At 55.3% G+C, this 23,743-nt stretch overlaps 2 protein-coding genes across 4 annotated transcripts; both read right to left on the bottom strand.

The window, feature by feature from the left end:
* Positions 1-95: 95 nt before the first annotated feature.
* Positions 96-1,708, bottom strand: Med11 (mediator complex subunit 11). The gene is made up of 3 exons (XM_021651645.2): positions 1,492-1,708; positions 1,245-1,375; positions 96-558 (listed from the first exon to the last, which is right to left on the bottom strand). Exons 1-3 carry the CDS (start codon positions 1,574-1,576, stop codon positions 421-423), a joined length of 354 nt encoding a protein of 117 aa, XP_021507320.1. The 5' UTR covers positions 1,577-1,708; the 3' UTR covers positions 96-420.
* Positions 1,709-14,623: 12,915 nt separating this feature from the next.
* Positions 14,624-21,890, bottom strand: Arrb2 (arrestin beta 2). Of its 3 annotated transcripts, XM_060363393.1 has the most exons (16): positions 21,671-21,887; positions 20,523-20,615; positions 19,116-19,146; positions 18,451-18,511; positions 18,293-18,337; positions 17,988-18,184; positions 17,821-17,880; positions 17,441-17,508; positions 17,169-17,307; positions 16,890-16,974; positions 16,669-16,741; positions 16,313-16,450; positions 15,672-15,755; positions 15,504-15,583; positions 15,348-15,435; positions 14,624-15,108 (listed from the first exon to the last, which is right to left on the bottom strand). In XM_060363393.1, the coding sequence occupies exons 6-16, from the start codon at positions 18,072-18,074 to the stop codon at positions 15,015-15,017; spliced, it is 996 nt and encodes a 331-aa protein (XP_060219376.1). In that variant the 5' UTR covers positions 18,075-18,184; positions 18,293-18,337; positions 18,451-18,511; positions 19,116-19,146; positions 20,523-20,615; positions 21,671-21,887; the 3' UTR covers positions 14,624-15,014. The 3 variants fall into 3 exon arrangements, with proteins under 3 accessions (XP_060219376.1, XP_021507287.1, XP_021507288.1); XM_021651612.2 differs by lacking the exon at positions 20,523-20,615 and having other exon boundaries at positions 21,671-21,890; XM_021651613.2 differs by lacking the exon at positions 20,523-20,615 and having other exon boundaries at positions 15,348-15,402; positions 21,671-21,888.
* Positions 21,891-23,743: the final 1,853 nt, after the last annotated feature.

A 23,743-nucleotide genomic window follows, 5' to 3' on the forward strand; every position in this document is an offset into this window, starting at 1 on the left:
CTCCCCACTCCACCTCCTCCCCAGCCCCTGTGCTGAAGACAGACACAGGGGCCTCACTTCAGCCTCTGGATCACTTGGATTGGAGAGTATGAGCGTCGTAAAAACAGCCACGGCCTTTATTATTAAAACACTTAGTTCCTGTTTTGTTTCTTCCAGGGAGGAACATAGCTTCTCTTTTTGAAGGACGGTCTGGCCTGGCCCAGGTTGGTCTCACGGCAGCCATCCTCCCCCTCGGCCTCCCAAGCACTGGGGCCACAGGAGCTGGAGAGATCTGTGCGGAGGCCTGAGCTTTAGGGTCTCAGCTCCACTTTCCGCCAGGGTCTCGTGTGCCCTGAGCAGCAGGGCCGCTCCTGTGACTCCGCTCCCCATTCTACCCGTGTCTGGCTTCTGTCCACAGTGAAGACCACACGACACCCCAACTCAGTTCTCCAGCATCTGCTCACAGGTTCGCGCCACATCACCGATCTTGAGGCGGGCATAATCTACTCGCTTCAGAGCCATTTGACAGTCCTTCCTGGAGGAGTAGCTGGAGCCCTCATGGGGCTGCCCTGTGGCCACCTACAGGACATTAGACCAATCAACAGAGCACCACCTCTCCCAGCCACCCCACAACCAGGTCTCTGCTTGCCCTTCTTTCCTGAGTTTGGTCAGCTGTCTGCTGACTCAGCGGTCTAAGGGAAAAGGCTGAATCCCTGTGAGCTTCATCCGTGACACGGGGATGGCAGCGGGTGCGTCCTCGTTCATAACATTCGCCACAAATGTTAGTGAATACCGGTAGCTATAGTACGGACTGTGTTCCCAGAAACTGGGCCTGATGTCCTGTGTGAGGCCCATATGCTTGGGGACCGAGAGGGGGCTGCACTGAGCGGTTCCAAGGTTCCATCGCTTCAGTTCTGGGAACTCCTTACGGCAGGCAGGTGCTCTACTATGGAGCCGCGGCCCTCTTCTTCTTTTTTAAACCGCCTGGGTCTAAACTGCACAGACAGGTTTTGAACTTGTGATCCTCCGGCCTCAGCCTTTTGAGTGGCTGAAATTACAGGCCTGTGCCACCTGGTCTGGCTAGGGATTGTTTACACACCCTAGACAGTTTAATCCTTTGCTTTTAAAGGGCCAAACCAGCCCTGAGAGGGAAGTGCCCACGGCGGCGTAAGAAGCAGTCTCACCCGGCTAAAGCTCAGGGAACCCCAAGGCTGGGGCGGGGTGGGGAGCTGGGGTGCCCGCCCGCCCGTCCTAAGCACACCCACCTGGGTGAGGTAGCGGATCTGCGCCGACAGCTCCGCCTCCACGTGCTGCACAGAGGCGGTGAAGGCTGCCGCCTGCCGGTCCAGCAGGCGCTCGTTGGTTTTCTCCTTGGACAGCTCCAGGATCGCCGTTCCTGCCAGGGCGGGGCGAGGGCGGTGTTAGGCCGAGGCTGGAGACCGAGCCCGCCCAGAGACAGGCGCTCGGGTCCCGCCCCAAGCGCGCGAGGAGTCCGCTCCTCGCTTCCCGAACCTGCATTCTGGAGGATGGCGCCGATTTCGCGCTCGATGTCCTCCAGGGCGCGCAGCCGCTCGTTCGCCAGGCTGTAGGTAGCCATCGCCGCCGTGCAAAGCGCCGCAGGCCGTCGGTGCTGTGCGGCGCCAGGGCCCGGAAGTGCCTGTTCGTGTGCGCCTGCGCAGAGGCCTCGTAGCGAACACTACAATTCCCAGGATGCTCGGCGCGGCCTCGCTCTTCCGGGTCTACCTGGTCTGGTGTGGCTTCCAGGGCTTCCTTGCCAGGCCGGGTTGGGGCCGTGGAGAGAGGCCGTATTGACTTTTGTTGTTGTTTTCCGCTAGGGTCTCGCTGTAGAGCCGGCTTGCCCGGAACTCACAGATCCTCCTGGTGCAACAGGTCTGTCAGAAACGAAGACACTCTAAAGAGACCACGGTTCAAACAGTGGCCCCAAAGAAATGGGACTTTCCCCTAGGAATCGCATGCTGAGACAAGGGTGCCAGCCAGACCGGGGCCTTGTCTTCCAGAAAGAGGTTTCCTACGGCTCTAACTGACCACACCGCTTTACGGGAGTCAGTGGTGGGCGTGAGCGTCCCAGCCGGGCACGTCCTGGGCCCTGTGTGTAAACTGAAGACTGACTTGGGGTTTTCCTGGATCTCTCTGTCCCTCTTCCCAGCGTGGCAGCAGTGAGTAGGTCTCCGTGACTTCCCACTTTTAATTAGACTCGTTTAATTGGCGTATTGAGAAAGGGCGGCCAGGCGTGACCTGGCACAAGTTGAGTAAGACTGCCTCTGCTTCCTAACGCTGGAACACCCCGTGGCCCAAAGCCATTCAGACCTGTCCAAGTGACACTGCCCGGTGGTGGCAGTTCAAGTGTGTGCCTCCATACTGGGTGGTCGCGGGCTCTTTGCTGGCCAGCCCCCCCCCCCCCCGGAAAGCTTGACTTGGTGTGTTAACCGATGGTCCCTAAGCTTCTTCCAGATCCTGAGTCCAGCCGGTCCCCCGTTCTGGCTCCTTCCCTCTGCCTTTCTCTGATTATCAGTTAGGCGCTAGGCTCTACGGATAGAAAAATAAATGAGATGTTCTCTCACTCAGTAGTGCTTTGTTAGCACACTTATTTTATTAAGATTTATCTATTTATATTTTTGGTTTCTTGAGACAGGGTTTCTCTAGGTAGCCCTGGCTGTCCTGGAACTCAATCTGTAGACCAGGCTGGCCTTGAACTCACAAAGTTAAAGGTGTGCACCACCACCTAGCCAGGACTTGTTTTATTTGGTGAGTTTTGCCTGAATGGGTGTCTGTGCACGCCATAAATGGATTGTCCATGGAGGTTAGGGAGGGCAGCGGATTTTCTAGATAGAAATGGAGTTACGGACAATTTTGAGCCATCATGTGGTCGCTGGGAATCGAACCCGGGTCCTCTGAAAGAGCAGTCAGTGCTCTTAACCACTGAGCTTTCTCTTCAACCCCAGGAAAAGTGTCCTTGAAGGATGTGGTTTCTGAACTGAATTCTGAAGGTCCATTGAGGTGGAAGGGAAGTTGCGGTGATGGTGACGAAGGGAGTCCTCCAGGAGGTGGGGCTGTGGAGGCGCCTGCTTGGGGTCCAGGAAGGAGGTCCATGTATGTGGAGTGGGTGGTCAGCGCTGACGAGGTGCTGGAATAGGGACATCAGCTGAACTCATTAGCTGAGTAATTTGGAATTCACTCTGGGATGCTAGAAAAAAATGGCTTGAGCTGTTAAGAGAACTGGCTGCTCTTCCAGCGCCCACAGACGGCTCACGATTGGGTCTATCTCCAGCTCCAGGAAGTCGGATGTCCTCCTTTGGCTCACATGCAGGTCCCCACACACTTAGATCTCTGCACACGCACACTCGCGCGCACACAGACAAGTAAAAAGGCAGAGGGGTGGAGCGGCGAGAGGTGGGTGTGAATATGATCAAAATCCATTGTGCAACGTTCTCAAAGAATTCTTTATTCAGGAGATACTTATGTTATGAGTGTCCTACCTGCATGTACGCCTGCACGCCAGAAGGGGGCACCAGATCTCACTATAGATGGCTGTGAGAGTGCAGGAATTGAACTCAGGACCTCTGGAAGAAGTGTTCTTACCAGCTGGGTCATCTCTGCAGCTCTATTTATTCATTCATTTATTTGTTTTTTCAAGACAGGGTTTCTCTGTGTAACCCTGGCTGTCCTGCAACTCATTCTGCCAACCATCTGGCCTTGAACTCAGAGATCCACCTGCCTCTGCCTCCGGAGTGCTGGGATTAAAGTCATGTGCCACCACCGCCTGGCCCTAAGAATAAAAAAAAAATTTTTTTTAATGAAAGAAACTCTGAAGGCATTTTGGAGCCTTTGAAGAAGGTGTGTCATGGCCAGAATTACCTTTTTTTTTTTTTTTTTTTTAGAGTGCTCTTAAGATTTACAGAGATCAGCTGGGTGGGGTGGCTGAGATCTCAGCACTCGGGAGGCAAAGGCAGGCAGATCTCTGTGAGTTCGAGGCCAGCCTGGTTTACGAATGGAGTCTAGAACAGCCAAGGCTACACAGAGGAACCCTGTCTCAAAAAAAAAAAAAAAAAAGACTTAAAAAGATCAAGAGTGAATCGCTGCTGGTGTCGGTGCCCGCCTGTGAGCCCGAGCTCTGGAGGGTGGCGGTGGCTCCCACCTCCCGCGCTCTGGAGGCAGAGGCAGGCGGGTGTCTGTGAGTCTGAGGCCAGCCTGGACTACATATGCAGTTCCCGGACAGATCGGGCTAGAGGTAGGGCTGGAAGTACATGGCTCCTTGGTAGTGGGCTTGACCCGGGTGTAGGAGGGTCTTGAAAACAACAGGGACAGCCTGAAAGACGGGAGAGTAACAGTAACCAAGGCAGCTTGCACAGAGGAAGGTTCATGACAACTCGGTCATATCTGATGGAGCCAGCATTCTGGCGTGTCCTTTCCTAGACCCCAGAAAATAACAAGGATTTGAAAATTACGTGTTTATTTATTGTGTGTGTGTGTGAGAGAGAGAGAGAGAGAGAGAGAGAGAGAGAGAGGGTGGGGGCAGGCGTTCACAGACAGGTGGAGCAGCTGGTGCTCCTTGATGGTTAGGCAATGGGCAGAGTGGGTTCTGTCTCCCATGCAGGCTCCGGAAGTTGAGCTCAAGCTGTCAGGCTTGGCTGCCTTCACCCACTGAGTCATCTCCCTGACGCAACAAGAAAGATATCGTGAGGACTATGATGTAGCTCAGTCGGTAGAGCATTTGCGTAGCGTGCATGAAGCCCTGGGTTTGATTTCTAGCCTTCCTAAGACTGTGTGTGTGTGTGTGTGTGTGTGTGTGTGTGTGAGCGTGAGCGTGTGCCTGTGACCCCTGCTCTCTGGAGGCAGAGTTAAGAGCATCATCCTTGGCTTGTTTCACCGTGAGCTCAAAGCCAGCCTGAGCTGAAATAAGACTGAGGAGCTGGCTCAGTCACTGAAGCGCTTGCTGTGCAAGCCTGTGAGGACCTGGGTTTGGATCTCCAGAACCCACAGGGAAGCCAGGGTCAGTAGTGCTCATCAGTGACCCCAGTGTTTCGGGGGTAGAGACAGACAAGACCCTGTCTCTAAAAAAAAAAAAAACAAAAACTAAGAAATGGTGACCAGCCAGATGGGGAGGCTCATGGCTGTAACCCCTGAATTCAGGCAGAGGCAGGCCTGGTCTACAAAAAAGCCAGTCCAGGACAGCCAAGGCCACACAGAGAAACCCTGTCTCAAAAAGCCAAAAAAAAAAAGGGGGGGGGAGGCAACCTTTTCCTGTATTCCTGAGCCAACACTAGGGGCCACATAGCACATTCAGGGGTAGGCTAGATTTTGGGTTTCCAGACCCTGAGGCTGGCACTGAAGCTTAGAAACTTTGTTTGGAGCTCTGGATTTTATCCACGGCACTGAAGAGAAAGAGAAAGAGAGAGATGGAGGCGTTAGGGAGTATGTGGAGAGCAGAGGCTGAGTGGCAACGGGGTGCTGTTGTTTTTTGTTTGTTTTTAGTAGTGGGGTGGTAGCTAAAAACAAACAAACAACAGTGAGCTTAGGGAGCAGACTGCTCCGAAGTTAGGACACCGATAGGACTTTGGGTGAAGTTGGTACTAAAATTTGAAGGGCTGAAGCAGTCAGGCTATCAGATCTCTTGACCTCATACATCTTGGCGACTACCCCTACCCCAGGAGAATACGGATGTGTTTTTTGTTTGTTTGTTTTTAATATTAGGACCTTTGTGGACTAGAGAGATGGCTCAGCAGTTAAGAGCACTGTTCCAGACGACCCAGGTTCAGTTCTCAGGCAGCAGCACACAAATGTCTTTGGCTCCAGTTCCAGGGGATCTGACTCCCCTCTTCTGCTCTCTGTGGATGGACACACCTACACCCAGGCACACACACTTACACATGCGATAAATGAACAAATTAAAAGATTAGGATCTTGCTGTGTATCTGGCTGGCCTCCAGGTTGCTTCTGGCCTGTTTCTGCCTCCCAAGTGCTGGAGGCTCAGGCCCATGGTGCCTGAGCTCAGAGTTCTTTGTCGGAAATGGAAAGCATGTTTTTTTTGTTTTTTTTTTAAAATATTTATTTATTTATTTATTATGCATGCAATGTTCTGTCTGCATGTACACCTGCAGGCCAGCAGAGGGCACCAGATCTAGATGGTTGTGAGCCACCATGTGGTTTCTGGGAATTGAACTCAGGACCCCTGGGAGAGCAGCCAGTGCTCTTAACCTCTGAGCCATCTCTCTAGCCTGGAAAGCAGGTTTTTGTTTTGTTTTGTTTTTTCTTTGTTTTCTTTTCCTTAATGGACACCTGGGTCCGGTTGAGGGCAAGAGCGTGGCACCAAAAACAAATTAAGTAAATGTCTGTGTTCCGGGATTGTGCTGTCTGCAACTGAGAGCCAAGTATAGTTTCCAGGTCAAGACTGCAGCAGTTCCTTGGAGACCTGGATTACTCAGGGAAACAATCTGACTGAGACCATGGTTCTAACAGTCCCTAGCCAGGCCAGACCATGTTGAAATTCACTGCGGTAAGTCCCCGCTGTGCACACGGAAGACTTGGTCAATTCTTTCCACCTCGGGCTCCTCTGGAATTGGACCTCCTCCTGGCTCAGCCTCTCGAGTGCTGGGATTACAAATTCACACTAGCACACCAACCTACCACTTCAATTTTGAATATGACAAGACAGAAGAGGATTTCTAGATATTTAAAGAACTTTCTAGCATGAAAACATTAAACAGAGAGAAAAAAACAAATCCCGGAGGTCTCTGATAAGAGATTTTGTATCTATGATTGATTAGTTGAGACTGTGGCATATATTCCTGTGGTCAGAGCTAACTTGAAAGATGGGGATAAGAGGGTCCCTGGAGCCCAGGAGTGACCAGTGGGCAGCCTGGGTGACAGCTCGAATGCCCCCATTTATCCTGTTTTGTTTATTCTCTGAGACCAGTCTTGGTATGTTGCCCATGCTCCAAACAAACAGGGTTGATTCTAGAAAAAATGCTCTTGGAAAAGCAGATCATGAGGGAAGACATGAGAAGTCCATCATGGAGGAAAGGGGAACTGCGGAACTCTGCTGCAGGTAATGAAAAGATAATGAATGAATGAAAAGAGATGGGCTGTAGCAGCTGGGTGTGGCCCGTGGCTCTAATCCCAGCACCTGGGAATTTGTAGCCAGTGCCAGGCCACTCAGGGCTACAGAATAAGACCCTGTCTCAAAAACAAAGAAACAAACAATGATGAGAGAGAGAGAGAGAGATGCTGAGACTATGAATTTGAGAACAGCTCAGAAGACGTAAATTCTAGAAGAGATCACAGGAAACGAAGAGGAAAAGGAACTCGTACTTCTGGGATGAAAGAGTCCATTAAAGACCCCATGTAATGAAGGAGGAAAATAGGCCCATGAGTCAGAGCGCCAGGCTCAACCAAAAGGCACTCAGGGAAGCTTCCAGAGAAACAGAAAACCTTACGCAAAGGCTCCGTGATTAAAATGGCACAGGGCCTCTTAAAGGTGACCTGCATTCCCTAAGACAGGAGGAGTCTTCCATATTTGAGGGAGAACGGCTGGACATCCAGGATTCCACCCCCAGCTGCCCTGGGGTGAAGGCTGATTGAAAATGCAAAGACTCCATTTTTCTCAGTGAATTTTAAAATTTATTTTCTCATAAGTTAAGTGCAGGCAGATAGCTCCGGATGCCCCTCACAGGGGCCACATAGGGCACTCCACAGGCCACTCAGGCCAAGGCTTATGGTGTAGCTGTCCCTTAAGACCTTGGCTGGGGAAGCCTGCTGTCCTGGAGCATTGCCTGGATGCATTAGAGATGCCGTCTCAGCACTGACCCCAGACCAACTGAATCACAGTCTCTGTTTAAAGATCCCCAGGTGACTTGTATGCACAGTAATATGTGAGAGACACTGCTGAGGGCCCTGTGCGTGCACCCTGGGCTCTGAGTGGCCCCGCCTTGGGTTGGGGCTGCTGGAAAAGAGGAAGAGGAGGTACAGAAGCCGGAGAACTGAGTTAGGGTCTGGCTGGGAAGGGGCTTATATTCCATCGAAGGAAACTTAACCGTGTCCTTTCACCTGGAAAATGCAGGCCTTGCCCAAGGGGCCAGCCATGATGTCACTCAGGAGAGTAGACTTTAGAGGGCATCTAGGAATTAACAAAGCTGAACTCTCAACCAGGAAGACAGAATAAAGACATTCTGGTCTGTACAAACCGTCAGATTTCCCCAAGGAAGAGAAGACAGGATGTTCATGAGCTGAGGTAGAGAGGTGACTGCGAACTCCAGCTCAACAGAAAGATTCTGAGATATGTCTTCAAGGAGATGAAAGGGATGGACATCTTTCATTTAGAAAGAACGGAAATATAGACTCTTGGAACAGAACGTAGGGCTGAATTTGTGATAAATTTGGAGAATAAGCAAATTTCAGATGGTCATCATTCAGGTGATCATGAAGGGCCTCGGAGTCCACTATAAACTTAGCAGAGCATAATTCAATGCTGGGTATTGATCTGATCCCAGCTGATACAGTGCTTGGGGGAGGGGGTGGTGGGGCAGGATGAAAGGCAGGGTATGATGGTCAGGAGGGACAAAGATGGGTCCAGCCCTCACCTTCTGGCAAGTTTGTCCATCCTGTGGCCTGCATCTATAAATTCAGCTTTGAACATAGCCTACAAAACCGTAAACTGACTAAACCATTATGCAATTAAAAAAAATCTTGCCCCTCCCTTTCCTCCTCCTCCCATTTTTTAATGCAATTTTTATTTTGCAACTCAGTTTTGCAGTTACAGCACAGTCTGGAGCCTGGGCTTTGTGGATGGCGTTGTCTCAAGGTGCTTGCTATCGCTGGGCATCTGCTAGACATGCTGAGAGCAAGAGTCAGGAGGGAACAAGATGAGACGTTCAGAGATGGGAAGCTGTCTTCAGAAACCTTTGAAGGGGGTCGAGGGAGTTCCCTCTGGCACACATCTGTAAGCCCAGTACTCAGGAGGCAGGAGCCCACAGATCTAGATGAGTCTGAGGCCAGCCGAGTCTCTATGTAGTGAGTTCCAGCACGGCTGGGGCTATGCAATGAGACTGTCTCAAAAAACCAAACCAAGCAAAGCAAAAACCCAACAACAAAACAAACAAAACCAAACCCCAACCAAGGCCAACACACACAGGAATGTTACCGTCTGACTTTTTTTGTATGTATGTATATGGTGCTATGGATAAACTCAGGGTCTTGTATGTGCTAGGCAAACAGTCGGCCCCTGTTAGGCTCCCAGCTGTGTGCCTCCTTGAAGGATCTACATTTATTACTTTGAAAATAAAAAATAAATTAAAAAAATATATATAGAGAGAACCAAGTATTTGGAAGGCAGGGAAAGGGGAGGTCAAGGCAGCCTTACCTACTTGTCTCAAGAACAAAAAAAAAAAACAACAAAAACGAGGGTCTGGAGAGATGCTCAGCAGTTAAGAACACTGGCTGCTCTTCTAGAGGACCCCAGTTTGATTCCCAGCACCCACGTGGTGGCTCACAACCAACAGTATCTCCAGTCCTCGGGGAGTGAAAAGGCTCTTCTGGCTTCTGTAAGCACACATGCGTGTGTGCACAGATATACATGCAAGCAGAATCCCATAATCAAAACAGAAATAAAGGCTAAAAAATATCAAACTGAAGAAGAAAAGAGAGAGGAGAGTGAGCTACACTTTCCTGTGATAAAGACTTTAGAGTGGAGAAGGGTTTTTCCCTTTGCTTTCTCTCCTCAGTCCTCTCCTTTCTTCCTTTTCCCTTCAGTGCAAGGTGCTTGTGTGGGTTTGTCTACCTTGGAGGAAGAGCCAGCAGAGAGAGGGCAAGGGGCTGGTGGGTGAATCGAGATCTAGGGGAGCCGGGGGAGATGTGAGCAGTGATGGTAGGAGTGGCCTTCCCCAGGGACACACCTCAGTTTCCTGTGCTGAACTGGCGTCTAGATAAACCTGTGCGAGCAGAAGGCGAGATGCCGAGCTCATCCATGCCTTTCTGCCTAGTCTTGGAAGAGGGACGGCAGTCAGGAGTGCGAGGGAGGTGCAGAGCTGGTGCTCTGGGAACGGGAGGGCTCACAGGGAGGTAGGGCATTGAAGGCCAGCCTAGTTAGAGACCAGCGTGCTTAGTGGCCCTACATCTCTTCTCAGACTGCGTGGTGTCGGAATCGGAACCTAGGATGTGTTCAAACATATTTGTGGAGTGAACAAATAAGTGTGGTCACGTGACTCCTGTTTTTGGCAGAGGATGCCAACCAGCCACTGGCCCTGGAGTTAGAGCAAAGAAGTGGCGGTGTGGATGGAGCCAGGGGTGAGGTTGGAATTGTGAAAGAAGAAACTGAGTGTGCTGATAAGATAGTGGGTGATAAGCTCTTGATGTGTGGACTGGGCAGAGCATGAAATGTCCAGTCATGAGCAAACAGAAGGGTCAAAGGCCTGAGACAGAACAAACTAGGAAGCCAGTTAGAAAATGGTTATAAACCGGGCGCAGGGGTGCACGCCTGTGATCCCAGCACTTGGGAGGCAAAAGCAGGCGGATCTCTGTGAGTTTGAGGCCAGCCTGGTCTACAGAGCAAGTGCAGAATAGCCAAGGCTACACAGAGAAACCCTGTCTAAAAAAAAAAAAAAAAAAAAAAAAAAAAACCAAAAACAAAAACCAAAGACCAAACCAAGACTAAAAGCCTACCTTAAAATAAAAGTGTAGCGTTATTAATAACATCAGGAGAAAAGCATTTCACTCCCAGGACTCTGAAGCTCCAGTCAAGCCAGTCTGGGCACAGAGCGGAGACCTTGTCTCAAAACAAACAACAAAATGTTTTGGAACTAGACCCGGGTGGAAGCTGTCCACCGGAGCCCTCCCACAAGGCCACACGTGTGCTCTACGTGAACAGCCAACAGTGGGACACACCGGGAAGTGCCTGGCCAGGCAAACACTGCGCGTGTCCGCTTCCTCCAGCCTCTTCCTCGTGCTCCTCAGAGGAGCTCTAGCACCCAGCCTCCTGTGCTCTCTTCCTCAGAGCGGGGCCCAGGGCTCGTGCGGCCTGGGCAGGTGCTCTCCCAGCTAGCTGCGCTCCTGCCTCTTAGTGGACTCCTTCACCTTCATTTGTTTGTGTATACTTTTACTCATTGGAGACAGGATGTCCCTGTGCAACCCGAGCCGGCCTTGAACTCAGAGATCTGCCTCTGCGGAGGTGACCACCCAGCATTTGTTTGTTGTGTAGGCAGCGTCTCACGTTGTATTTCTAGATTACAGGTGTGTGTCGTCATGCCCAGACGATTAGCGTCTATTTATTGTATAAAGTGATAGACTTCGCTATGCCATCCGCGCACATATGTGGTGTGGTTTGACCATACTCACTCCCTCACTACCTTCTCCTACCCCTTCCTATCTGTCAGCCCTTTCTCTGTGCTACCTTTCTTTTCCTTCTGTGTGTGTGTGTGTGTGTGTGTGTGTGTGTGTGTGTGTGAGGACCATCTGCCTGCTGTGTTCTGGGTGTTGCACTGGGTCTTCAGGATTTGTGCAAAGCACCTTTAGCCACTGTACCATCTCCAGCCCCGTTTCGCTGTGGGGGTCTCTCCTATGCTCACGCTGTCTGTCACTGACAGGGCCCTTGCCGGGTGCCCATGAGCTCCGGGAGACCAGAGCACTAGCATGGGATGCTGGGTTTATCTTCCCTCATGATCAGAGAAATGCAAGTCGAGATTAGGTAATACTTGGGGCTGGCAGGATGGCTCAGAGGTGAAGAACAATGGCTGTTGTTCAGAAGGCCTGGGTTGGATTCTCAGAATCCACCTGGCAGTCCACAACTGCCTGTAACTGTACTCCCAGGGGACCTGACGCCCTCACCATAAGTACATACATGATGCAAAGATAACTCCAGGCAGGCAAAACACTCATGCACATAAGACATTAAAAAAGGAAAAAAATAAAAAATAAAAAAAAGACCGGGCATGGTGGCAACACCTTTAATCCCAGCACTCAGGAGGCAGAGGTAGGAGGATCTCTGTGAGTTTGAGGTCAGCCTGGTCTATGTGAGTCTATGTGGTCTATGTGAGCCAAGACAATCAGGGCTATGAAGTGAAACTCTATGTCTCAAAAAACAAAAATAAATAAATAAAGTAAAAATAAAACAGGTTGCACTGACGTGCTTAGAAATATGTTCACACTTTCTGACTTAGCAACTCTTCCTCGCACGCTTTAATGTGTGTGTGTGTGTGTCTATGTGAAGGTTATGTGCATGTGAATGCAAGTGCCATGGAGGCCAGAAGACGGTGGCAGATCCTGGGAGCTGCAGTCAGTCTTCTGGGAGCTGCCTGACAGCAGTGCTGGGAGCCTCTGCAAGAGCAGAGCATGCTCTTCGCTGCTGAGGCGTCTGTCCAGCCTGCACCCCTCCTCACAGGGGCCCTGGACCCTCCTCACACTGCACCCCCTCACTGCACCCTCCTCACACTGCACCCCTCCTCACAGGAACCCTGCACCCTCTCACAGGGGCCCTGGACCCTCCTCACACTGCACCCCCCTCACAGGAACCCTGCACCCTCCTTACACAGCACCCTTTTCACAGGAACCCTCTACCCCCTTCACATTGCTCCCCCCTCACAGGAGCCTGTCCTATAGCAAACGTCACACATCCAGAAAGACAGTTCTTTAAGGATGACTATTATTAAAACCAATTTTTTAAAAAATTGTGGACATTCTGAATGTTTATTAGGAACCAGTGAACATGAATGACAAGTTGCCGGGCTGTTCCTCAGAAGAATGGGGCAGAAGCGAGCAGGGCCTCAGGAAGGCTCGTCCAGGTAGCATGTCCACTGACCACCCCAAGACGCAGCTGAGCTCATGGTGTGCTGCTCTCTGTACCTGAGGCGGGACAGTGAGTACGGAAAGCCTGTGCGTGTGTGACGCAGTGCGAAGACTGGTCTCCGAACAAACAGGGAACCCGTGATGGTGGGCAGGGAAGAGAACTCAGGGTCGGGATCCCGACCCCCGAAGAAGGGGGCTTCTTTTCACGATCCACTGCTTTCACTGTTCAGAGTTTTTAACTGTGTGCATGGATTGCCTTCTAAACAGTACTGAAAACGCCAAAGACTTAAAAAGGGGGCATCATTCTCCGAGTCTTCATCTCGGGCTTCTCTCTGCACCTTCTGGCTCAGAACTGAGACTTTAGAGCCTAATTCTGGCTCTTTCTCTTGCCTCCCAGAGGACTCTGATTCTCCTGGTAAAGCTGAGGTCAAAGTATGCATGTCCCAGGGGCCAGAGCTGCTAGAGGCAGAGTCTTAAAAGTGGCTGGGTTCTTTGTGTGACAGCACCAGCGTGGGTGGGGAGAGGGTCTGTGACAGGGTGAGCAAGGTCACTGACATTCTGACCACACATAAAGCCAGTGGGCAAATAATGATTTAATTAGCATTTCGTGAGCTTTCACATTGGCCATGTAAGCTGCTCTCCCATTTGTGTCACCAAAGCCGACCCCACTTCCTATTGGCTGCTGCAGGCCCTGGCCTGCTTGCACACACCTTCAGCCTGTGGCTGTGCCACGGTTTCAGATGCTGATCCCTGCACATGCCCTAAGGACTGTTCAGCTCTCTGCTGGAAGGTCGCGTCGTCTAGGGGACTACCCCGCTCTCTGCTGGAAGGTCGTCTAGGGGACTACCCCGCTCTCTGCTGGAAGGTCGTCTAGGGGACTACTCCGCTCTCTGCTGGAAGGTCGCGTCGTCTAGGGGACTACCCCGCTCTCTGCTGGAAGGTCACGTCGTCTAGGGGACTGTCCCCCAGTCCCGGCCTACACCAGTCATGAATTCTCAGTTCCACTCTCCCTGGGACTCGGGAGAGCAGGGAATGACTCAATGACTCACGCTTGGCACCCACTAGGGATGCAGGTCAAGCCTGTAAAGGGTGGGGCCTTTAGACAGGTGTGCTGGCTAGGGTTTGTTTTGTGTGTTTTCTGAACAGGGTTTCTCTGCGTAACCATAGCTGTCCTGGAACTCGCTCTGTAGACCAGGCTGTCCTCGAACTCAGAGCTCCACTGGCCTCTGCCTCGGGTAATCTGCGCTGGGATCACAGGCGTGCGCCACCACGTGGGTTCTCTAAGAGAGCAGGCTGAGCAGGCCCTGGAGAGCAAGCCGGGAAGCGGCGCCCTCCATGGCCTCCGCACCAGCTCCTGCCTCCAGCTCCCCAACTTCCTTCAACGCTGATGCAGAAGTACAGGCCACTTTTGCTCTCCAAGCTGCTCTGGTCATGGTGCTTCATCTCAGCGACAGCAACCCCACGTGAGGCAGACGATCCACCCGGCCTGGCTTTGGCACCCAGCACGACCGCCAGCTGTGTGCCCCCCAGAGTGCGGTGAGGTTCAGCGGCGACCAGCCCGACGCGGTCAGGGCGAGGTCATGTGTGGCCGCCCTCAGCCTGCCCAGCCCTGCTCATTTAAGCTTCAGAAAAGCCCGTTACTGCTTTCCCTGGAAGCGGCTCAGTCACTTCGTGGCTGTCAGCCTCATGTGGGCACCAACTCAAGGCTCGGTATTCCCCTTGGGGCCAGGCACAGCTCGGCCATCAGCAACCGCTTACTGAGAACCCTCACAAGGTGCCCGGCAGACTCGGAGAAAAGCGCCGCAGACGGGCACACTGCACACCTTTCACAACGAGAGAAAACGCGCACTCGTGCCTATGAAAAGGTTTATTTCCTCCCTATGCTCAGAGACAGGGAAATGGCCTTGCTCCAGCCTCCTCCCTCCCGGAGTCTCATCTTCAGGGGTGGGAGGCGGAGGTGGTGACCTGGGGGCGGGCTGCTATGAGGCCACCTGTGGGGGCTCTTCTACTTCTGCTACACTGATTCCTCGTTCTCACTGTCCCCTTCCGCACCTTTAGGTGTGCACGCAGCTTGGCACCATAGGGAGCAGGGCAGGGGCCGAGCGCTGGAGTCGGACATTAACTGCCGAGTTCAGCGAGCGGGGGTCCAGTGTATGCCTCGGGCGGATGGAGAGGGGAGAGGCTGTGGGCCCCCACGACGGCAGCGGGTCTCGGTGATGCCCCTACCTCTCCCAGCCCCTCTTCTAGCAAAACTGCTCGTCACAGTCCTCATCCTTCATCCCCTTCAGCCGAAGCCGGGCAAAGTCCTCAAACACGATGTCGTCGTCTGTGGCATAGCTGGGAACAGGAGGAGGAGGTGAGCGCTTCCGACCACTGCCAGGGCCACCCCGCTCTCCTCCCACCCATCCTAGAGCCAGGCCAGGGCAGTGGAGGCAGCCTCTGCAGGCCGGGCCGTCCATCTGGTTCTCCACCCCTCTTCCCGGGCAGAAGGGAACAGCCCAGAGGGCCAGCGCGGGCCTGAGTCAGCGGGACCCCATCCCAGAGGGCAGAGCAGGAAGGCAAGGGGCGCTTCTTACTTGGTGTCGAATTCGATGAGGTTGGTATCCACAGGGACATCTGTTTCCCGGGGCGCTGAAGGGCAGAGCGGGGGTGGGTGGACAGGCACTGGAAGGGCCATTTGCCACGGGCCTGCCTCAGCCCCTCTACAGGGCTTGGGGTATGGGGGTACTCACCTGACTGGGGCCTGGGAAGGGTGATGTGGTCGTGGGGCTTGGGGTGCATGAGGACAAAAGGCAGCTCCACGGAGACATCCCTGGGTGGGGGGGACTGCATGAAGAGGCCAGCCGCCATGGCCCCACGGAATGGCGCGGGACCCCGACCAGGCTTCCCGGCGTACTCACCCGCCTCTGGACACCACCAGCTTCACCTTGACCCTGTAGGACACCAGGATGCCCAGCACCTCCTTGGTGGCCCCCTCCTTCACGCTGCAATCAGGAGGAGGGGAGCTGGGGTCAGGGTCCCCGCAGCCCGAGCTGCACCGCATGGCAAGACAGGCTCTCGGCGTTCCTCTGCGCACAACCCTCCCGAGGCCCCTCTCCGCCAGCCCCGGGGGTGCTGCATCCCTCATCTACCCGTCTCCCCGCTCACAGCGCGGCCTCTGCAGCGGTGCAGTGCGGACCCAGTGCACAGGCAGCACGGGGCGAAGCCCACGGCGCACCCACCCCGGGGACCACCTCGCCTGCCTGCGGCCACCCTCCATACCTTCCTCTTGTCTGGGCCCTTCCCTGTTCACCTCCCTGGCCGATCCTCTGAAAACCAGCGCACCACGCCCCACACACACACTTTCGCCCCCTGCGCTGCTGCCTTCCCTGCTTGCTCCTAACACACTATCTGGTTCATCACTGATCTGATCGTCTGCCTTCTCCTCCCTCAGAATGTGAGAAGTTCCTGTCATTTCTGTTCACTGATACCTCCTGGCACCCGGGCCAGAGCCTGGCACCCGGCCTGGGCCCCGTCCCACCGTGCCCGGGTCTGCCCTCACATGGTGCTGGAGGCCAGGTTGGTGTCTTCGTGCTTGAGCTGGCCATCCAGGGCCAGGCCTCTCTTCTCCTGGTTGTCACTGAGCAGCGGGGTGACAGTGTACACCTTGCAGAACGTGGAGCTGGGGGACACCTGGTCACTGCGGTGGGGACAGGGTTCTTGGAGACACTGGCTTGGGGAGGCTCGCCTGACGCCCTCGGCCGGCATCCCCTCCCTCACTGTCCACGTGGGCAGATTACGAGGGGTGAGTTCCGGTTCAACCTGTTCAAGGCTGTCAGCGGCATGGAGGGCCCAGCCGCGGAGGGGCGCCCTCACACACAGAGACCTCCCACAGGGTGCCCGCCTGTCCCTACTCACTCTTGTTCAAGCTGAGCCACAGGGCACTTGTACTGTGCGGTGCTGAAGAGGCAGATGTCAGCGTACTGTCTCACTGTGGGCGGGGCACCAAGCAGCTTATGGGCGAAGCGCAGACTTCAGGGACCCACAGCCCAGACTGCACAGCGCGAACCCTGCTGCGGGCAGCACACCCCCACGCTGGGGCTGCCTCCCCGGAGCCCACGTCCAGCCCCGCCTCCTACCAGAGACTCTGATCTTCTTGACGGTCTTGGCGGAATTGTTGGTGACATGGACGTTGACACTGAGGGGCTCCCCGTGGTAGTACAGCTTTGGAATGGAGGGTGCAGAGCTTGTGCCTGCTTCCGACCAGCCCCATCTCTGTGTGTCGCTCTGCTCCCCCCCAGCCCAGCCCGTAGCACCTCCACCCCAAGTGGGTAATGACCTTTAAAGAAAAGCTCTCCCACACCGCCATCTTGCTTGTGGCTTCACGCCTGCCCCAGTGTCGCCCTCTCACCACCCACCTCTTTGTCCAGGGACGCCTCTAGGTGCAGGGACCTCCGGTCGGACATGAGGAAGTGGCGCGTGGTCTCAGCGGAGGGCTGGGGGCCGGGCGTCTCTGGAGCAAACTGGACCTTTCTGATGATGAGGCGCACAGAGTTCCTGAGTCGGGGTCGGGGAGAGGAAGGCTGAGCTCGGAGAGATGAACCAACACAGCGTCCCACCGGCCTGCAGGGCCTGGGCTTCCCTGAGGCCGGGAGCGAGCGGTTAAACCGGAGAGAGTTGTTTCTCTTACCTTTTGTGGCTTTTTTCTTCTAGTGATTTGGCACAGAAGGCTCGAATCTCAAAATCTACTCCACAGGCCTGGGGAAGGGAAGGGGAAAGTCCCATCACCCTCCAGCATACCCCTTCCTTCCCGCTTCCTTCATTCCCCTGCGGTGCGGACTTTGCCTCACTGTGGGAACCCAGGGACTCTCTGGCCTGGCACCTGGCAGAGGCTGGCTCGTGGCAGTATGTGGAGGAGCCCCCATACCCAGGTACACAGGTCACAGACACCGGAGAGGAGTGTCCCAGATTCAGTGCCCGCACCTCGCACACCCACGTCCGTGGGGACCCTCCCCAGCCTCAGGAGCCCCTACTACACTTGAGCCTCCAGCTCAGCTGACCCTCTCGCACCTTCCCCGTGTCCTCCGGACCCGGCTGCAGCGTGACAGAGCAGGGCAGGTTCTGGGGTATCTGTGGCGGAGAAAAGAGGGGTTTCGGTTCCCTGGTGACAGGCACTCCATCCCATCAGTCCCAAGCAGCCCCGACCCCATGCCCACGAGAACACGAAGCACCCTCACCGTAAAAAAGAAGGGGTGGGCGTGCCGGCCCAGCTTCCTGAGCAGCCGCTCCTGCAGGCGGGTGGGGGGCCGGGGCGGGTTGGGCATGGGGGGAAAGGCCTGGTAGGTGGCGGCGAACAGATCTTTGCGGAAAGACAGGCCCAGCACGTCCAGGTCCTCCCGGCCATAGCGGAAGGCGCAGGTGAGGGTCACAAACACTGAAAAGGGAGGGCCAGGCAGGGTGGTGAGGACAACTCCCTCCTTCACATGCCCCCAGCGCCGCGCACTCTCCTGGATCCTGCTGCTGCTCTCTGGGACACCCTCACCTTTGCGGTCCTTCAGGTAGTCAGGGTCCACGAGCACCACGCCATCTAGGGGAGGTGGACACAGATTCATTTCCAGAGGGGCCTTTCCCCTCCCACGACCAGGAGCCACTCCCCGGAACCACTCCCCTCCTGGGACGTTCCCCTCCTGGCAAACTTACCCACGGGATCCACTCTGTCCAGGTGATCCACGAAGTCGCGCTTGCCCAGGTACACGGTGAGCTGAAGGCACCAGGGGCCACGGGGAAAATTGGGGAGGACGGTGGCGAGCCACCAGAGCCCTCACAGATGGCTGCCCTGGCCTGGCCTCCCTGTGCCTGGGTTGTCTGGGAGGGGTTTCTCCCGGGTGTCACTGGACAGTGACGGTGGCAGGGTTTTCCTCGGTAAAGCTTTCCTGTAAGCTCTAACCTGCTCTTTTGGTCACTTTTCATACCTCTGCCCAAGGGTAGATGTGTGCGCATGTGTGTGTGTGAAGTGTTCCCATGTCTTCAGGGAGCACTCAGCCAGACTAGGCAGTTAGCAGCTGTCCCCACACAGGGCTCTGGGATAAACAGGCCACTGACTGCCCGGGAAACTATTAACTTTTCCTAGCCCCAAGCACCCTGGGTTGGTTCCTAAGAGAGTTACAAGCTTGCTTAGAAACCTAGCCAGGTCCACACCCAGCCCTGTGGCTTCTTGAGACTGTGGCAAGGGGCTTGAGGAGGGCAGGAAGTGTGCTTTGAGCTGTCACAGGAAGTGGGGAGCTAAGGGCTGGGGATCATCTAGGCGTAGGCTGGGCTTTGATAGGGCCCGGGGGATCAGAGGATGAGCACGGAGGAGTACTCACCTTGCAGTTAGGGCTTGACTTCTTGAAGACCCTAGCAAAACAGAAAGGGAGACGCCACCGCCTCCCTCAGGCACGGCAGGGGCCACCAGCTGCCCCAGGGCTTCCTCCCCAGCGTGGGGGCGGCGTGCACCCTGGGTCCCTGTTCTACCCTTCCCACTGCTTCTCCACCAAGTCCCAGTGTTTCCCACACGGCAGCGCCTTGAAGCCACTGTCAGGGCAATATCTCGCTCCTTCGGTGATCCATCCACCTAGCTTGCCCCAGTCCTCGCAGTAACGGCCACTGGCTGCCCCAGGAACCATCAGGCTCCCCCTGGGACCCTCCCCAAAAGGAGATGTGAACTGGGTGCTACACAAGGCATGGACCAGACCTAACAAGACCCTCTTAATTCCTAACCCCGCCGGCCTGGAACTTGTTAGGTCTTCCAGGCTGGTCCCGACTCAGCTCCATCAGCCTCTGCCTCCTCCAGGCTGGGATGAAAGGCGTGGGCCACCACACTCTGCCGACCTAACCAGGTTTCAACTGACCTCTAGTTTCGGGGATCCAAAGCCTTGACTTTGCCCCTCACATTTTTCTGACCAAACCTGAGTATTCTACGAACCTTTTACATCCCCACCTCTGACCTCAGCAGCTTAAAAAAAAAGTCCGTTGCCTTCACTGCTTATAGCCCTCTGACTGTTTGTGAGAGGTCACAGAGCATGTAAATGGTGGGACTCAGATATAAACTTAAGGAGGAGCTCTGGCTTCCAGTCTCCACTCTCAGCCAGTCCGTCCTTACACCAGTCAGGCACCGTCCTCAGAGGGGATTTTCTGCACAGCACCTAACTGATCTAAGCGAGACTCCACCCATTACTGGTGGCATAGGGGACTGTCTAGTGAGCCCGGGCCGTGTGTTGGCTTGCTCTGCGAAGCATCATCCTACCCCTTCTGGTCACTTTGCCTCAGCAGCAGTTCCTGGAGAGGGTCCCCAGGTCACAAACTGAAATCTGCCCCGTGCTCCGCCCTGCCCTCAACTCCCTATGTTAGCTTCTGCCAGGAGAACCACCTGTCTCCTCCTTCCAGAAGGCCAGCTGGACGGACACCGCAGGGCCAACACACAGGGTCACGAGGAATACCTAGGGTGCCCCTGTGGACATGGTGGCAGTCAGAATAACCACTCTAATGTCTGTCCCAGTTAGGGTTGACAGCGAGGACATCCCCTAGGCTCCCTCCCTGCTCTACTTCTGGCTCCCCTCTGTCCTGTGTTTTCCCCACCAGAAGCCCTGGCAGAAGGCTGTGACAGCCACACTGTGTCTGGGTCGGGCTTCTGCCCTCCCCATCTTCCCCACACACCGCTGTCCGCTGAGGGAGGGGCAGCATGCACACAGCACATGCTGAGGTTGGCCAAGGAAGCAGAGGGAGGGAATTACCAGGGAGGTACCAGCTTGGGGGGCAGCTAAAGCAGATGCCCTCTGTGCTTCCTGCCATGCTCTCCATTTCCCGTGGCCCAGAATTTGTTGAGACTGTAGGGAATTGTGCCAAGTCAGCAGTCTTTCTTCGGCCCTTCTATTCCCTCTCCTGAACCACACAGCGGAAATTTGGGGGCCTCCCTGAGGCAAGTGACTTCCCCTTTCTCTGGGGTGCTTAACTCCAAATCCAGGAGCCCTGCCTTCCCTCTCTGACACTGGTCCTCTCAACGCTTCCAGGCCTAGGCTCTCCCACCCTAAGGAGGAGGAGCGGCGGGGCTGATCCCAGCTTTGCAGAAGTCACTGCCCAGGGTCAGGCCCGCATCCTTGGTCCGCTCTGGTTGAGGCACACAGCCCCAACCTATCCTTTCGCTCTGGCTCCCTTGGAACAAGCGTTCACCCCCTGTCCTCTTGGGGGTGCTGGGTCACAGCAGGAAGTGGATTTTGCTATAGACCAAAAAAGAGAACTCTGGTATCAGTGGAAGGAAGGAGCCCCGATTGCACAGAAAACATCCGGGGAGAGGCTGCGTGTCCAGGGCAGACGCTACCTCTCCAGCCCCCCAGGACAGGAGTACGGCCCAGTTTCAGCGAGGGTCCCCACGCCCTCTACTCTCTCAAGAAGAAGCTGTTGCTCTTAGCATCCTAGGAGAAGGCAGAAGTTTGGTAGCGGAGCTATCCGGCCCTTGGGACAAGTGGGAGCAACCAGACTGTGGGGTATCGGGCAGGAGCCTTTCCATTGGCTGGGCACGAGTCTAGGGGAATCCCTTCCCGGCATCCAGCCTCCCAGCACACAGCCCCTTGGGGCCGGCCACCTGCTCCTCCTTCCTCCGCCCCTGCATCTCAGCCTGCACAGAGAACCCAGTCGTCCGACTCCTCCATCCCTGCGAGAACCCAGGCATAGGCTCCCCGGTCCCCATCAGCTCTGGCTTTCTGCAGGGTTTCCCCCCTCCAACACCCTCGAGGACCTAGGCTTGCGGCCCCCCGACCGCTACCCTCTAGGGACCCGGGCGTCTGGCCCCGGGGTTTCTTCCCCGGTGTCCTTGTCTGGGGATCATACTGGCACCGTCCGCGAGCCGCCGCCCATGCCCGCAGTACGGCTCCACCTCCCTTACCTGGTCCCGGGTTTTTCTCCCATGGTGCGCGCGCGCTCGCCGCCCTCCGCCCGCCGGGTTCGCGGCTCGCTCGCAGCCTCCTCGCCCGCTGCCAGGTCCCCCAATCCTCCCCGCGCCACTGCGCACGCGCGCCCTCTCTCCTTTTCCTCCTCCCGCCTCCCCTCGGGTCCGGGTCCCGGGGAGCCGGGGCCAGTGCGTCAGCCGGATCCCGCGCGCCGCGGCGCAGCCCGCCCTCCCCGGCTGGCCCCGCCCGCGCCCCGCCCCCCGCGTCCCCGGGGAAGGCTCCCGCCGGCCCCGCCCCCGCCCCGCCCCTGCGCCCGCCCCTCTCCACCCTCTGCGTCCAGATTGGGCCCCTTCGAACGCAGGCGGCCTTCCAGGGGAGCGGGGGCATCCGATTGGCCTCGGTGTCCACGGCCCCGCGGGGGTCCCTCCCCTTTGTTTGCTTTCTCGGTGGCGGCGGAGGGCTGGGATGGAGGAGGCGGTGGGAGTGGGCTCTGCGGACGGAGCGCTGCACGCGTGGGTGCGTGATGATGCCGCCTGCGTCGCGGCTCATCCCCGAGCCCGCAGCCCTGTCTGGCCTGCCTGCCCGCCTTCCTGCGGTCTTTCAGCTCCCCCTGCTGTACCGTCTTTGGTTTTTGCTTTGTTTTTTGCAGGGTTTTTATTTTATTATTATTATTTTTTTGACCCTGTCATTTCGTCTGCATTCTGTCGCAGCTGCCATCCGGCCGACCCACCCCTCTCTCCTCCATCCTTCCCTGCCTCTCTGTTTTGTGTTAGTCACTGTGCCAAGCCTTCGGGACAGCACGTGAATTATTATGGCCTAACTTTCCTTGATCCTTGGGGCAAATAACACAGGTATTATGCTCCCACGAATGCTGTGCTAGAAGTATGACTCAGAACGTCGAGCGGCTGAAAGCGCTCGGCCGGTGTGGGGGGGAGGGCTGCACGCAGTCCCTCCAGAGGATAGGAAATTTGAGGACCGCAGAAGTGGGGAAAGGACACCCTGAAGACGGAGGAGGGCAAAGCACATCCTGTTCTAAAGTGCTTGCGGGTTAGATGGCAGGAGACAGCCCTGCGGAGGGACCCACAAACCGTGAAGGCTGAGGGAGAGGAGGCCTCACACAGGCTTGGCAAGTGTCATCGCTAAGGTGTCTGCAATCCCAGCCCAGGGCGATTTGATCTGACTTTGGTTTTCACCAGAGAATGTGACAAGGGTGTTCCTTTCGGCAGCAAGGGCCCTGGCGAGGGGCAGGAGCAAGTCTGCCAGAAGATAAGCCAGCCAAGAGAAGACGATGGATGCTGGAAGAGAAAAGAACGGCCATGTTAGGAGTCCGTTTCTGGGGCGACGTTGACTAGGTTTGGGAAGATGAAGGATGACTGACGTTTTTAGACTTAACAGAGACAGATTTTTCTCCTCTTGGTCTCCTCCTTGTACTCTTCCCCATTTCTCCCAAATGGAATACCTTTGTGCTCCCCCCTCCACCTTTCCACCCCAAAAACAATGTACAGGACACACACAACATCTCGGGTCATCTTTAACTGTCAAACACGTGCTCCCCCCCCAAAGCTCTGCCGGCACCTTCTAAGCCGCTCCTTCATCACTGAAATGTTTTGTGTGTGTGAGGGTTGGCCTGCGTGGATGTGGGCTACCGCCTGTGTACATGGCGTCTGTGGAGCTGGGAGGGAGGTATCACATCCCCCGGAACGTGGAGCCACTTACCAGCCTCCATGTGGTGCTAGGAATTGAACCCAGTTCCTCTGCACAAACGAGCTCTTAACCACCGAGCCTTCTCTCTAGCCCCTGTTTGAGTCTTTGACACAAGGTCTCACTATGTAGCCATGACTGGGCTGGAACTTGCTGACCTTTGTGGCCTTGAGCTCACAGAGGTCCTCCTGCCTCTGCCCCCGAAGCAACAAACTCAGCCTAAGTTTAAACTTGACAGTAAGTTTTTTGATAAAGGAATGGCTTTTATTCAGGCTTGACTCTCACCAAAGGCCATGGTCAAAGGTAACACAATCTGTATCTAAAGTGGGATTTGGGGCAAGGGATGGAGCTCAGTCAGCAGAGGGCTT

Source organism: Meriones unguiculatus, chromosome 11 (genome assembly GCF_030254825.1).
Source record: "Meriones unguiculatus strain TT.TT164.6M chromosome 11, Bangor_MerUng_6.1, whole genome shotgun sequence".
NCBI classification, from domain to species: Eukaryota; Metazoa; Chordata; class Mammalia; order Rodentia; family Muridae; genus Meriones; species Meriones unguiculatus.